The 15,378-nt window shown below is 32.3% G+C and overlaps 1 protein-coding gene across 1 annotated transcript; it reads left to right on the forward strand.

Annotated features, from left to right (window-relative positions):
• The first annotated feature begins 130 nt into the window (after positions 1–130).
• LOC101898458 (ethanolamine kinase) lies at positions 131–9,071 on the forward strand. Its single transcript, XM_059127212.1, has 4 exons — positions 131–1,195; positions 6,473–7,077; positions 7,484–7,933; positions 7,993–9,071. Exons 1-4 carry the CDS (start codon positions 959–961, stop codon positions 8,078–8,080), a joined length of 1,380 nt encoding a protein of 459 aa, XP_058983195.1. The 5' UTR covers positions 131–958; the 3' UTR covers positions 8,081–9,071.
• The last annotated feature ends 6,307 nt before the right edge of the window (positions 9,072–15,378 follow it).

The following is a 15,378-nucleotide window of genomic DNA, read 5'->3' on the forward strand; positions in this document are numbered from 1 at the left end:
ACAAATATGCCCTACAATGTCAGTTTTGAGCGTGTAATTAATATATTGCTTTCTCTTTTTCTCTAATGCCAATTTTTATGATAAATAACTGAGAGAGAGAGTATAAATAACAAAGTCGTGTGATTTTTTCAGAATTTATTTTAACGTGTGTGCTTATTAAACCGAAGTTTTTTGTTCTGCGAACAAAATAAAAATAAATATAAATAAATACATTTTGTGCTGCCTCAAATTTGTGTAATTGCAAAAGAAACAAATTGCTTAAGATAAAACAAAATCATTGTTTCGACATATGAATCATATTTATCCCTAAAGAAAGTAGATTCCTTTGAGGGTTGATGAGTGGGTCACCGTTCTTTTTTATAACCCTAGAAGCTCTGAGAGTCACTCCTAATTTGTAAAAAAGGTCTATATTTATATATTTGTTTCCTGATAAGCGCGTTTTACATGAAATAACAATTCAGTTTGAAACTTTATAAAAATCGACGTATTTCCAAGTGCAACATAAACCTCCGAAATAAAAACAAAAAACAAGGCTATTTATTTTGCCTACCATTCTTTCTGAAACATTACGTGGAAAATCGATAAAAATAGATTTGATAAAAGAATTTGATAATTTGTCGTGCATTATTTTTCGTTGTGTGTGCCGTAATATATAGACGGGAAGAAGGAAACAACAAGTCTGCGCAAAAAACTGTGCGTCTGTTTGTTTATATATGTAAAAAACTGAACTTGGTCTGGTTTGTGACGAAATTCTTTGATAGTAAAAAATAATCAATACACATATTTGCGCCTCCGGCTTAGAGGAAAAGGAAATAAACGTTATAATTTCCTTTTTTATAGCAAAACAAAAAAAAATTCGATAAATAGCAGAGCAAAACAAAAACTCATAATAAAAATTAATTTAGTTGGTGCCAAAGAAGAACTTTTATTTGGATATATCATTTGTTCTATATAGACTATGGGCACAGAAACCAAGTTAAATTGCTATACAGAGAACACTACATCTGCTGGTATCGTACGTGTTCCAACAAAAGTTGCCACAGATAAAACATGCTCAAACAATAAGACATCGACATCCTTTTCAAATGTACCATTTGTTCCAATACACATTGATGAAAATGACGTTATCGAAGGTGCTAAACAAATTATAACATCGATTCGACCATCATGGAACCTGAGTTTTGTTCAGTTTAAGGTAAAGTAAAGCTCATTTTTTTCTAGTTTTCCGAACGTTCCCAGGGAACACTTTTCCCAAACCTCTTTCGAACGATCTTCCTTTTAGTTGTTATCTTGAAGGGATTTTAGAAGAAATTTAAAAAAAAGTTACAAAATCTATTTAATAAATTAGTTTGTTAATTTCCACATCCTTATATATGTTTTTTCAAGAAAGTTATTCCTGATTTAATAGCAATAGGCAGTAACCAGTGCCTGGAATTATCCATGGGTTATCTATTCTCTGTTCTGTGCGTGTAAATTTACTTTGTTGCCAGCTCTGGGTTCTTTCTATTACAACGAACCTTTCATCCTAGTTATCACTAAGAATATTTTGTATACAGTTTTCTTACATTAATAATGAAAACATACGCAGACACATCTAAATTAAAAAAAATATATATTGGTATCTATGGCCTTCTTTGACTTCCATTAAATGCAAAAGCATTAGACTATAAATTTCCACTGAAACACAGTGTAACGAAAAGAAATCATGTATAACGAATATAAATCAGATATTATGCAAATTGAGAATACCAGTCAGTTGAGTTTACACCTCTCAGTTGTAGTTTAACTGGAGTAATTTTTATAATTTTTTTAAATTCGTATTATATGACATACCTATATGTGTCAATAATTAAGACTGGCTAATACTAGTTTTTTCGATTAAGAATAAATATAAAAATACTAATACTACGTTGTATTTTACAGTGGTCATTAAAATGCTATCATAACTTATTTCTAAGTAGGAAAGTCAAAAATCAAAATTTCATTCGGAAAAATCGTTTGCTAGACGGATGATAACTGTTTTTGGAATACATTTAAGACTAGGGATATTTGGAATGTGAGCCCCGAATATCATCGAGCCCATATGAGGAAACCTTCGAATTATCAGCATTTCGCAAGTTTAATGTTACGTGATAATGGAATGGAATTTTCTTAAACATGAAGTTTAAAATATGTACAGGGTGAGATGAAAAAAACTGAATCAAACTTCAGACTGCTTTCATTTTTAAACCACTCGTCCGACAGCTGTTAAAATTATTCCAGTGACAGCTCATTATATTGTTTACAAACGTACATAAGCATTTTGGTGAGAATTTTCCAGAACAAAAGTTATTCGTGATGGAATTCATGCGTGATTTCTTTACATTTGACTAGAAAACCACAAGTGGCTATCGTTAGAGCACTCCAGCATTTAAATGTGAATAATACTTTTGTGTCTCGTACCATCGCTCGTTACAGTGATACTGGTAGCGTAGTCCGACGTCAAGAAAGACGGAAAGGAAGAAAACAGCAACATCAGCAGAAATGGTTTGAAAAGTATAGAAGCGACTTGATCGAAACCCGCGTCGCAGTGGCCGAAAAATGCCTTATGAGCTGAACATATCGCAATATTCCATTCGGCAAATATTGAAAAATGAGCTCGGGGTAAAGCACAAGGCGGCTATAGGTTGATATTATTGTCTCTTCAAAAATGCCGCGGGTTTCCAACACAGCACACAATATTGTGAATATTATCATCCAGAATTAAAATACTCTGCTTGCCATCAAACCTTATGATTACTACATAATCGTTTTGTAGTTTTTGTGGTTGTTTACTACAAATTTACTACAAATATACATAAATGTTTCAGACCCTGAATTTCCGTAACATATTTTCAGTTTATGTGATAACTTTCTGACCACTGACAATAAGATTCCATTATCGTCAGACTAAAGAAATGAACAAAGATCATCAGAAAACTATTTTCCAGAGATAAGACAAATCGTGTCAAAATGTATATACTATCAAATATTTATAATTCTAATGTTAAAAAACAATATTAAGTAGATCTTGTTCTATTTTGTAGCATGCAGACTTAGGTCCCATATATATGTTTCATTATATTGAAGATTTACGCTGAATTACAATAATATATTCTTTAGTCTCTAAATACTTATGTACATATTCATTCATTCATATTCATGTACATTCAGATTCATATTCATTCAGCGCATTATATTACTGGCTTCTAAATTAACTCTATGAAGGTAGAATACATTTGAGATCTTACACTTTTGCGGCTACGACAGCAATATCTACATAATTTCACAAAGAAAATAGGGAAATAGAGAGTTTTAAAATATGTTTGTGAAATTGATTCATTCTTAAAAATGACTTTTAAACAGGTTATGAAACTTTGTTTTTGCTGTCACATTTAATCTAATCTCGTCAATTACGCAATAATAATGTGTTCATTATTGTCGCTTTGCGGCAGTTATTATTCTTTCAGCGATATTGTTTGAGATCATTCATTGATTTGAGAGCTTCTCGAAAAAACCGATTTGTGGCGCACTTGGCGCAAATATTTTTGCGCATTGTGGGTTCGTCAGACATCTCGACAATCCCATTAAAATGTCAACCCGCTAATAAATCTGTATGTTAAACATTTGGACAGTCATTATTTGCTTGTTACAATGCAAATGAATTTGTAGTTCTTGTTGAATAAATTGTTCACACAACGTAGTAAAGTAGAGCCATTGGCCTCGCAATGGGGGCGTTGTTATTATTTGCCTTGCATTTGAATTATCATATATGATATGTACACTTTTAAATAATAATGCCTCAATAAGAACATACGCTTCCTGGATTGATGCATAAATAAAATAGTGCATACGAAGGTCAAAGATGACATCTTTGAAAGTAAAAGTTTTTTAACTCATTTAAAGACATGTAACCACATTACATCACTTTATAGAATAGAAAGTTTAGTATACTCTTAGTTCAGCTCTTGACTAAATATCTTAACTAATCAAGTATGTATACCCTAAGGTGATAAGAATCTGTCATATCATCTTTTTCCAAGTACAAGGAGCTGATATTTGCATAAGCTGGGCAATGACAGAGGAACAGTCCCAACTTTTCGTTGTCTTCTCGGCATGCCCGTAGATGTTACTAATTTTTTAATATTAGGTACTTTTTAGTTACTCGAATCTACGCCCTATCAGACCTTACGTTTTTGCAAACGGAAAAATATTTCTTTTCCGAGTTCGTCGTAAGTGTGCCTAAGTTCGGTATGTCCCAGTAGTCGGCACTTTTCATTTTTAAGCTCAAATAAATGAAACAATTATAACTAAATGTGAACAGAAATTTCTGTTTGCTTCGAATATAATGTCAGCTATCTTTGTGTACAATTTTGCTTGGATGATTTATTCTAATAAAAATTAAATTTTTATCTGTGAAGGTCATCAGCATGAACGGACAGTCCATATTCTTAAGAAAAGTGCAATAAAGACGTTGAATCAGTTTAACTGAACAAAAATATAATGTTCTAATAAATTAATTTTTTATTATTATTAATTATCCTTACAAAAAATCGATATGCCGACGGTTGGAACATGTCATACCGACAATTGACAAGTGGTAAAAAAGTCAATTTGTTAATAATGTTTAATACCAGAAATACGAATTTGTACCACAGTTGGAATTGTACCATATTTAATCAGGAACTTTCCTGGAGCCTTAGAGCCCACCCGATGTGTTTAGTATTTTTTCATTAACTGACAATTGGTTTTCAAAAGAGTCTCGATTAATAACGCTAATTAATTTTAAAGCTGTATACTCTACATAGTAGTTTACTAACAATTAATAATTAAAGGTGGCGGCGAAACCATCATCTTTCCCTCACTCTTTTATCACTATATAACCCACAAAAGTTAGCATTCATTCGAACACAACTTTGCAAACTTACACATGATTAAAATAAACCCGTTTTGCTGCTGTTGTTTTGTAAACATTTAATTCCACACTTTTCGCTCCCCACAAATAACCATATTTGCCCCTCATATTTACTTAACAATATTGTTGGATTTTCGTTGCATGCTATTTGCACTGAAAGCTGTATATAATTTTATTATTGCAAAAACCCGCATATAGCACAAAAAATTAAACTTTTCGTTCGAGATATAGTTGAATAATTGTCTTTGCTAATGCATTAGGGATCTTGTATAAGGTGGCGCAAAAATAAACCTCCTATCAGAAAATGTTATAAATTTTAGTATTCGCCGTAAATGTCTTAATTACAGCCAAAAAAACATCGGAATGTCTGTTAAGTACTTATGCATGTACAAGGTGACGCAAAAGTAAACATCCGATGTTTTAGTTTTTTGACTGTAATTAAGACATTAGGGGCCGGTTGTAAAATGTATAGCAATTTCTGATAGGAGGATTACTTTTGCGCCATCTTTTATAAAAAGGAATTCTAAGATTGGCGTTGGGCCCAAAAGACTTTAGATAGGAAGCTAAGATTTGATCCTTAAAGGGAAAATAAAAGATTTATTCGAAGCAAGTTAAAGTTCAAAGATATACTTTATCCGTCTACGATATTGTATAGCCCGGTTATTTCGATTATTCGGGACACTTTTTTTCGTTGTATTTATTTGAAATTTGGTACTTAAAATTGATAGTGAATAATTATCCCTGTGGAAGGAAATTATATTTAGCCCCACACTTTCGTAAAACCTCTTATTTGATATGTTAGCTTTAGTTAGATTTAGTCAAAAAGTATTCAGATCTACAGAAATTTTGGAGCATTTTTTATCTAGTTCGAAAAAAATTAAAATAGCTTCGAATACCTAACATCGTCTACATAGATAAGTCCAAACGAAATCTTAAAAGATTTTTAACATCATATATTTTCGGGGACAGTCTAATATTTATTTTGTTCTTTTCGTTATTAGTTATCAGTGTAATTAAAACAAAAAAAAATATTTATTTCGTTGAATGGAGCTTAACAAAATATGTTGCTATTATCTACTAAACAATTTAAGCGCATTTTTCAATTTAAATGTATGTTTTGTCGAAGGTTATCAATAGCGCCGCCGGATTTTAGACGTCAAACATAATAAGTACTGGAACATTTTAAGTCCGTAACCAGGAACAAGTAACAATTATTCACTTTGATTATCCTTTGAGATGAAAGTTTACGAACAATATTGCTGATTGTTAACTCTTTTTATTCGGAACGTAATTTCTCTTTATCTTATCTCGACAATTTGTGATTCATTTTGTGTGAACGAACTTGAGGCCACTCTACTTTTTGAGATATCAAACAATCTCAACACATGTGATAGATTTATTTACATATGACAGCCGTAAATTTGCTTATATATTGAGAAACGTTCGATAGTGGACTTTGACATTTCGTCCATAAATGTGGTTGAAGAATACAAGCTACAGTTAATCATGCTTAGTAACGACACTTCTTTTCTCTTTCAGAAATTCACCGATGGGATCACAAATAAACTTGTTGGCTGTTTTTATAATCCACCAGAAGATCATAATGTTGCTTCCCTCGCCAATGGAGTTAATGGTATACACATATGTTCCGAAGAGTTAACTGCACAGAATATTGACAGTCCTGTCGATGAAAACAACGACTCCGGAAATCTCAGCGATGCCGAAGCCGATGCCGACACTGATGCGGAGTCACAAAACTATTCAAACACAAATACAAGCAACCAAAAACAGAAAGACGTGATACTTGTCCGCATTTATGGCAATAAAACAGACCTGCTTATAGATCGCAAAGCTGAAACCAGGAATATTATCTTGTTGCATTCGTATGGATTTGCACCCACACTATATGCCACATTTAAGAATGGATTGGTATATGATTTTGTACCTGGCGTTACTCTCAATACAGAGAGTGTTTTACTTCCCGAGATATGGTCGTTAGTGGCTCAACGCATGGCAAATATGCACAGGGTTGTCAAGCCCGATTGGAATCGGAATGAAAAACCCGTGCCAATGCTGTGGAAAAAGACACAAAGTTTCTTTGACCTAGTACCTGAACGTTTCAGTGATGCCGAAAAACAAAATAGGTAAATTTTGCATAGATTGTTTCGAAGATTTTCTATTTTTTGCAAAGTGCCAAAAACAAATTCATTATTTTGTAGAATTCGTTGATGAGCGGTCGTCCACAGAGGACGAACGGATCGGATTGAGTACGAACGGGCGCATCCAGTAAGGGTGCTGGGTGGTTGTCGTGTTTAGCAACGAGATTTTACGATACTCCGTTGTTATATTCGTCGTTCGTCCTACGTTCGTATTCATTTTGTCTTAAGAAATATCACAATTCAGTTGTCCTACAACACAATGAAAAGCAAAGTAACAAATAGGCGATCATGCATGTTCATGTCTGTTGTATGCCGCCGCGTCATCCACTAAAACCCCTATTAATGCATCTGTCTTCATCTCTTTTTTAATGTTTCATTTGGACATAAGCAGACTTGAGGGCGTATTTTTACCTATTAAACGCATGCGCGATGAATTTGCCGAATTGTATAAGCATTTGGAACGTTTGGACTCGCCGCTAGTATTTGCACATAACGATTTATTGCTGGGCAATGTTGTTTATACCGAATCTCGTAAAACCGTCACATTCATTGACTACGAATATGCTGACTACAATTTCCAGGCTTTTGACATTGGCAATCACTTTGCCGAGTTTGCTGGTGTTGATACAGTGGATTACACGCGTTATCCCAGTCGAGACTTCCAATTGAAATGGCTCAGAGTTTACTTGCAAGCGTATTTGCAAAAGAGCGATGTGACTGATGCTGAAGTGGAACGTCTGTATGTACAGGTAAATCAATTTGCATTGGCAGCACACTTCTTCTGGACAATATGGTGTCTCATACAAGCCGAACATTCCACACTCGATTTTGATTACGTTGAGTAAGTATGTCTGTATTTCAGGCCACGCTTTGTCCATTTAACCTTATATTTATTTGCAGTTATGCTTTCCTACGCTACAATGAGTACTTGGCCCGGAAGGATGAGTTCATGTCCCTGGATGAACGCTTACCAAAGTGCAAAATATAGATGACGAATGGCGGTTCGAAACTTTGTTAGGTTTCCCGCGTTAACTTGTTGGAACTTTTCAACAACATACCCCGCCTAGCTACACAGAAAGGCGGCATTTTTACAAATACTACCTACCCCTTCCTTATTGTAAACCAAAACTTACACAAAATACAACAAACATCAGCATTCCGCCAGCATTACTAATTTTTCTATTGAACGTTCGTTGTGTGTACTTTTTAATATTTTACGTTCTGATTTAGTGTGATGGAGATTCTTCAGCCTAGTGTAACACAAAAATGTTTAAACCGGGAAAACAAAATTCTGTACTTCTAATTTATTGTTAATGTGAATATTATTTTGCCTCGGGCTGTGTATGATTATTTTTTAATCAAATCGTATTGACATCATTAACTGTACACCAAATGAAATGATTAATTGTACAGAGTCAATCAATCTTGTGATTTAGTTTGTTGTATTTAGTTATATATGTTTTTTTATTTTTAATAAGATAGGTACCATTGTTTTCAACTATGTCGTATCATCCATGTTGGTGATGAATGTTTCGCTCAGAACAGACAACAATCGGTTTTTGATTTTTGAATTTATTGTTTTTATTTCCTTCTGCGTCTGCCTAGTAACTTACTTTTTACCCAAATGTGATGAGCTATTTCTTTTTTTATACAATTGATTAAATACCATCTTGTCCATTGTACCTTTGAGTTGTGTTTGTAGAGTAAGTCAGTCGCCAGAGAATTATAGAATTTATGGTACTATTATTCTCCTTATGTATGTACGTATGTCTACTTCTAAGATTTCCTTCAGCAATTTTGTGCAGCAACAAATAATAATAACAATAATAATTAGGCAAACAAACAAACGATGTTATAATTGTAAAGTTTTTTATCGTTCTCAAATTTATCATATACATTTACAATACGACACATATATTTGTTTTGTTTACTCTATATTTATACATATATTAAATAAATAAAATGAAAAGGTATCATGATTCGATTTATTTTCTTATTAATTAGCATTACACAGATATGTTTTAAGTTGTAGGCGTTCAGCTTAAAAATGTTGATAATTCCATTTTTTTTGTTTTTGTTTATTTCTCTATAATCCAAGCACCTCTTTAAGGCACACATGACGGTGCAATATATAAATTGGCACTCATGTACGATAACTTTTCCAGTAAAAATTACTCAGTATCACCTACTTTGAAAAATTCAATAAAATCGGTGATGCTCAGAATAGTTCGTACATTTTAATTGGTAAGAAAATTGTTTCTTTTTAAAATTTCGTTAAAAATTTTCATTGAAGCCTGATCATAACTGATTCAAACATTTTTAACCAAGTTGAAACTGAATACCAAAATCTTTCGTAAAGATCACAGTAGAATTAAGGCTTCACAAGTTATTTCATGTCATGCGACATAGATAAAATAACAACCACGAAGATAATTTCTACCATAACCGATTTTTTACTTTAAGATATTGAAAAAATTGCAAAACTAAAAGATTCTTTCAGGTTCCGGAACATAGCAATTACATTTGAATGTGTTCATAGAGGCTCAGCTCATACAACGTCAACGTTTTTGCTGGGTGGTTTCCGATCTAATAAAGCAACATTGCTAATTAATTTGGTGATGACGTGATTAGTTTTTTTGCTGTTCCCCTAGTGGTGCATGTAAAATATCCATTTTTACTGAGTAACACGAGATTTTTCTCAAAAATGCTGTTCAGAAGATTCGAAGTAAAATTTTAAAGACAAGAATTCGATATTTTTATGTTGTGGGGGTTATTTTTTACTATAATGTGTGCAAATAACCTAATGCCTTTTTGTAATATATCACAAAAGTAGCGTGATTCTCTAACTCTTTTTTTGATCATCGAAAAAAATCGATAAAATAAAAATGCTTATATTTTCGTACAAAACAAACTCGTCGTTATTTGTCAACTTAGTCTAGTCCTTTTGCCGATATTTGTTACGGATAAGAGAATTCCACTCATGGATTTATTGCTTAACCCATATTTACAATACAAAAACAGATCTTCTCATGGCGGATTTATGTTTACATATTACGGAAAGCAGCACGGGATTTGTATATTGGTACTGCTGTACACTCTAAGATCGCCATTTTTTTCACATGGTAATACATCGGAAGATGCATTATTTTCCATGCTATGATCAACAATCAATTGTTCCCAAATCAGGTTTTTTTCTTTCGATGGCATGTACATCCTCCCAAGGGGTATCTAAACACACATGATCTATTAAGCCCAGTGCATGGTGGAAAAATACAGGTAGATGCATCAACGCTTGGGAACATTGATATGTCAAAATTTTTGAAATGTTTTTTTTTTTTTTTTTTTTTTTTTCAAAAAAATTTATGTTTTCTTATACGACGCCAATCGGAGATTGTTATGATATTCGTTTTTCAACAATTTTTACGAATTTGAATAACTTTTCATTCAAAATTTTCAATTTCAAATTTAGTTTGACAGTTCATTGTCCCAGCAGCTGTGTCGATGCGACTACCTGTATTCTTCTACCATGGCCCAGTGCATAAATCTTATGGCCTGTTCCAGAACTGCAAGGATGTAAAAGTTTTTACTACGATAACCGATTTTTCCTTAATGATATAAAAAAAATTGCAAAAATGGTAGATTCATGCAGGTTCTGGAACAGAGCATTTGCTAAAACAATATTTTGAAAGACTATTGTTTATGTGTTTCATGGTAGAAGAATATAGGTAGATGCATCAACGCTTGGGAACATGGATATGTCAAAATTGTTAAAATGTTTTGTCAAAAATAAGTAGAGTTTAAACGTTTTCTAATACAACACAAATCGGAGCTTGTTATGATATGCATTTTTCAACAATTTTTACAAATATCAACAGTTTTTCATTCAACATTTTTAATTTCAAAGTCGGTTTGACAGTTCATTGTCCCAGCAGCTGCGTCGATGCGTCTACCTGTATTTTTCTACCATGCTCTGTTTGTTCGTTTACTTTTCTTACTAGTAAAAATTGCAAAAGTAGTAGAGTGTAAACATGGCTCTTTAAATTGTGCTGATATTTTGTGTAAAGGATCACGTTAAGTAACAGAGCTTTACAGGGTCGTATAAAATACATATTATTTCATAGCATCGAAGTTCGATCGATGACAGGAGTTCTAACATTAAATAGTAATTCCCCCCAGGTTTAAATGTTAATTTTTTACGAACTGGAATTCATACTTGCAAGATGTGAGATCAGACTCAAGATAACGCCGTCGTGGAAAAATGCAGATCTAGCGTGCAGAAAATAAAAGTTGATGTCTTATTGTATGTTTATCCATAATTTGGATTAAACTTATTTTATTAATATATTTGGCGAATTTTTAAATATTTAAACAATAAGGCGCCGGATTTTATTTTTCCTATAGAAATTAAATTTTTATGTGAAAATTTCTTTATGAAAAATTTAAAGATTTTTTTTAAATGACTTGTGAACGTAAATTATTCCTAGCATAGGACATTCTTTTTTTAATTTGCAGCGATATAAGTTAGTTAAGGTGTTTTTGTTAATATTATATATCTCAAACATTATTTTGTGCAGTGTATAAATTACTTCTTTAATTCTAATCACTTTCAGAATCCGAGTTTTGATCTGAATTAAGGACTTCTCTTCGATGGTTTAGAGATGTACTACGAGATAAACTTGATACTATCGGATCAGAAGAAAATAGCAACCCGTTGAATAGATCCCTGATTTCTTATTCACAACTCATTTTTCTGGTTTACAGTTTCATGTAGTCCCGCTTAGTGCTTATTTCTGAATTGCGTGGCTTCCATAGACAACATACATATTATTGGCAAAGCTGCAAATTTAATTATTACAGCCCAATGCCCTTAAAATTTTTGTATGCTTGAAGGCATGTATAACCAAAAATATAATTCCACAAAAAAATAATTATTTCCACAGTAAATATTTAAATGAACGTTAATAGCCATGGTAGAATAATACAGGCAAGTGTTGTGGTACAACAACCGTAACAACCACATACAAATTTGTTTTTGTACGTAATACAAGTGTCAGAGTCATGGTAGAAGAATATAGGTAGACGCATCGACACAGCTGCTGGGACAATGAACTGTCAAACTAATTTTGGAATTGAAAATATTGAATAAAAATTTATTTAAATTTGTAAAAATTGTCGAAAAACGTGTATTATAATAACCTCCGAATGACGTCATATAAGAAAACATTTAAAAATCTACTTATATTTGAAAAGACATTTAAAATTTTTTGACATATCAATGTTCCCAAATGTTGACGCATCTACCTGTATTTTTCTACCATGTGCCAGAGTTATGTGTCCAAAAAATGTAAACAAAGTAATTCATTTTCAATAAATTATTCTAATTTCAAAAATGTTCATTTTTGGAATTTGGAATATTAAATTTAAAGTGCAGAAGAATAGTTATTAAAATATTTAATTTTAGCTAGAAAATCGTGGAAAAGGCAACATCCCTTTCAAGTTGAAACCAAACAGCATACATAAAGTATTCTACATTATTATATATATTATCTAACGTAGTGGCGCTGTTCCTTAACCGCAAAAAACAGTTTCCGAACCATCGCACAGAGATTTATTCAGGGAAGCATTTTATCGCACTAAAATTTTGCTCAGACATTAATATTACCTCTCATATGTTTGGCATTAATAATGGGACGTAACGGTCCACGTTTCGGTAAGGCCCCCCACATAGCGTTATTTCCTGATTTTTGGTATTTTGAAGGTTTCGGCCACAATTTCAAACTCAGTCATGATTATCTTGACATTTTGAGTTTGTGAAGATAAATCCACTATTAGTATTGACCATATAAAACGGCACTTCCAAATTTTAGGTATTTTGAGAATTTCTCCCTTCATAATATATAATAGTACTTCCTATTAATAGGTATTTTGAGGGTTTTAGACAGAGTTGTTTACAGGCTTATTATTTTGTTTTTGTTTACCAATGGATGGATGGAAAAATTACAAAAATTGCTTATATAAATCCAAAATTTGAGTAAAGCCAGAAAAAAATATTTATACAAAATTGGCTGGCAATTAAGCCTTCCTATCTGAAATAGACTAAAACCTTATTAATATATTTAGAAGAAAAAATGTATGTGACTGACATTTAAAAAATCATCCTCCCTTAAATCTATCTCATTGTCTCAAATTGGATAATCAGTCAAAATTGAGGGTGAGGCAAGTAACCTCGCCACTGATTTTTTAAAGAGACTGGAATATTTTTATATATGTTTAGAATTCCAGTTAATAACAGGATAGAAACGCAAGAGAAACTTATTTAATAAAGAGCAACAAAGATAAAAACAAATAAAACAGAGCACTAGATCAAAGTACATTCACCGCAGAATTTTAAGACCTTCTCGATATTATTTTTTTGAAATTTGTCATTCATAGGAAACTGGTGAGTTTGTAAGTATAATGGGTAAAAAAATTCGCATTCCGAAGACATGTTAGTCATTGAAAATATACATTGCGAGCCGCACATTAACGATATTAACCAGTTTTGCAATTGAATTGAAAGATTGAACAATCACATTTCAGGGTTGAATTTCTGTTGATTTATGAAGCTGAAGCTCATTATTGCACCATGAGTTTAGGTATGACATGACAAAATTATATGTGTTAATATTATTCTAACATATGTATATACTTTTCCATAATTTTTCATTTCAATATCTAACTTTCAAAACTAAAATGAAAAATTTGGCACTTCGATATGTACGTTTTTAATAATATATACACATTTCTTTTGTTCAAAGACTTTGGATGGAAATACATAAAACACATATTTGGCTGGCTTCGTCGGAGTTTTAGGCAGACTTAGTTCAATTGTGGCCCTAGGCTCCTTTGTTTATTTCCGAAGGAGTCAGCCAGATAAGCGCTTTATGTAAAGTGCATATTCATAGATATTTAGATTGTTTTGACTTGTTATTATTTTTTAGCTCTACTTCTATAATCTGCTTGATTTTGATTTTTTTTTTGGGTTGCACAGTGTAGTTGTAACTGCTTTCGTTTCAGTCGACTAGCCAGCATATATCATTATTTTCAGAACTGCAAGAATGTAAAACTTTTCAAGATAACCGATATTTCCTTTATGATATCGGAAAATATTTCAAAACCAGTATATTATTGCAGGTTCTGGAACAGAGTAATGGAGTGCTAAGTGGGACCTTCTGTTTTTGACTTTTGTTTTTGGGACAGAAATAACAAGAGGTTGCTGTCTTTGCTAATAGTCTCAATATGACAATTCAGCGTCAAGGGTAAATTATGGTTTGTGCTGAGCATTGATTGAGTGGAACATATTAATATTTGTGGCGACTGCCCTCTAGATGGCCTTTGGGTAGGAAAAAGAAAAGGCATTCAAATATTACAACAAACAAGTTATAAGTTATATTTTATTGAGTCTTTTTTATCATTAAGATGGCAATTAAAAACAATATAAAGGAATCATTAAGACTATAATGTATTATCCTAATGTTGAGAAAAGTTATACAGCATCATGCTTCATTTAATGAAAAGACAAATAAATAAAAACTTAAAACTAAAACTTAAATCTAAAAGAAACATATGAAAAGAAACAAAAAAAAACAATAACAATAATAATACAAATAATAAAAAGGTACGCAGTAGCTACCCAGATGAGTCCCGGCGAGCGCCTTTTCATAAAAGCAGGTAATGCCTACCTGATCCTCATTTGAATACCCCAAAGGGGAGAGATACTGTGTGTTTGACAACCCAAAGTTTCTCTGATTGTTAACTGCCTCTATCATATGAGCATTTTCATGAAATTCCAATCTTAAATTAAACTTATCCAAAATATCAAAAGCGTAGGTGGAAAAACGCTTTAACTTTGAGTTGGAATAAATATAGTTATTTGAATATCTTTTGTTTATACTGCTAAAATTTTTCCCTATACACAACCTTAAAATTTTTCTCTCCAGCATCTCAAGTTCCTTCATTATCGTCGGTGATATATTGAACCAAATTGGAAATGCATAACTAATTATTGTTCTTATGCAAGTTTTGTACAAAAGAATTTTGGTGTTGGATGGTAAAAATTGTCTTTGAGCTTTATTTCGAACTTTTCTCGCGTGAGCATTAAATTTAAAAAGTTTATTAAACTCAATACCTAAATATGTCACGGAGTCTTTGAATGGAATTTCTGTACCATTCAAAACAAGTTTTAATGTCTTACTTTCGGGAACAACAAACCGTTTGCATTTCCCAGAAGCATTCCTTATGCAAATG

Source organism: Musca domestica, unplaced genomic scaffold, assembly GCF_030504385.1.
Source record: "Musca domestica strain aabys unplaced genomic scaffold, Musca_domestica.polishedcontigs.V.1.1 43, whole genome shotgun sequence".
NCBI lineage: Eukaryota > Metazoa > Arthropoda > Insecta > Diptera > Muscidae > Musca > Musca domestica.

What these genes read in the sequence shown, in the direction of transcription:
- LOC101898458 (XM_059127212.1), top strand. Translation starts at nt 959, where the DNA reads ATGGGCACAGAAACCAAGTTAAATTGCTATACAGAGAACACTACATCT. An exon ending in TGAGTTTTGTTCAGTTTAAG is followed by an intron (nt 1,196 to 6,472) that starts GTAAAGTAAAGC and finishes TTTCTCTTTCAG; the next exon opens with AAATTCACCGATGGGATCAC. An exon ending in GATGCCGAAAAACAAAATAG is followed by an intron (nt 7,078 to 7,483) that starts GTAAATTTTGCA and finishes GGACATAAGCAG; the next exon opens with ACTTGAGGGCGTATTTTTAC.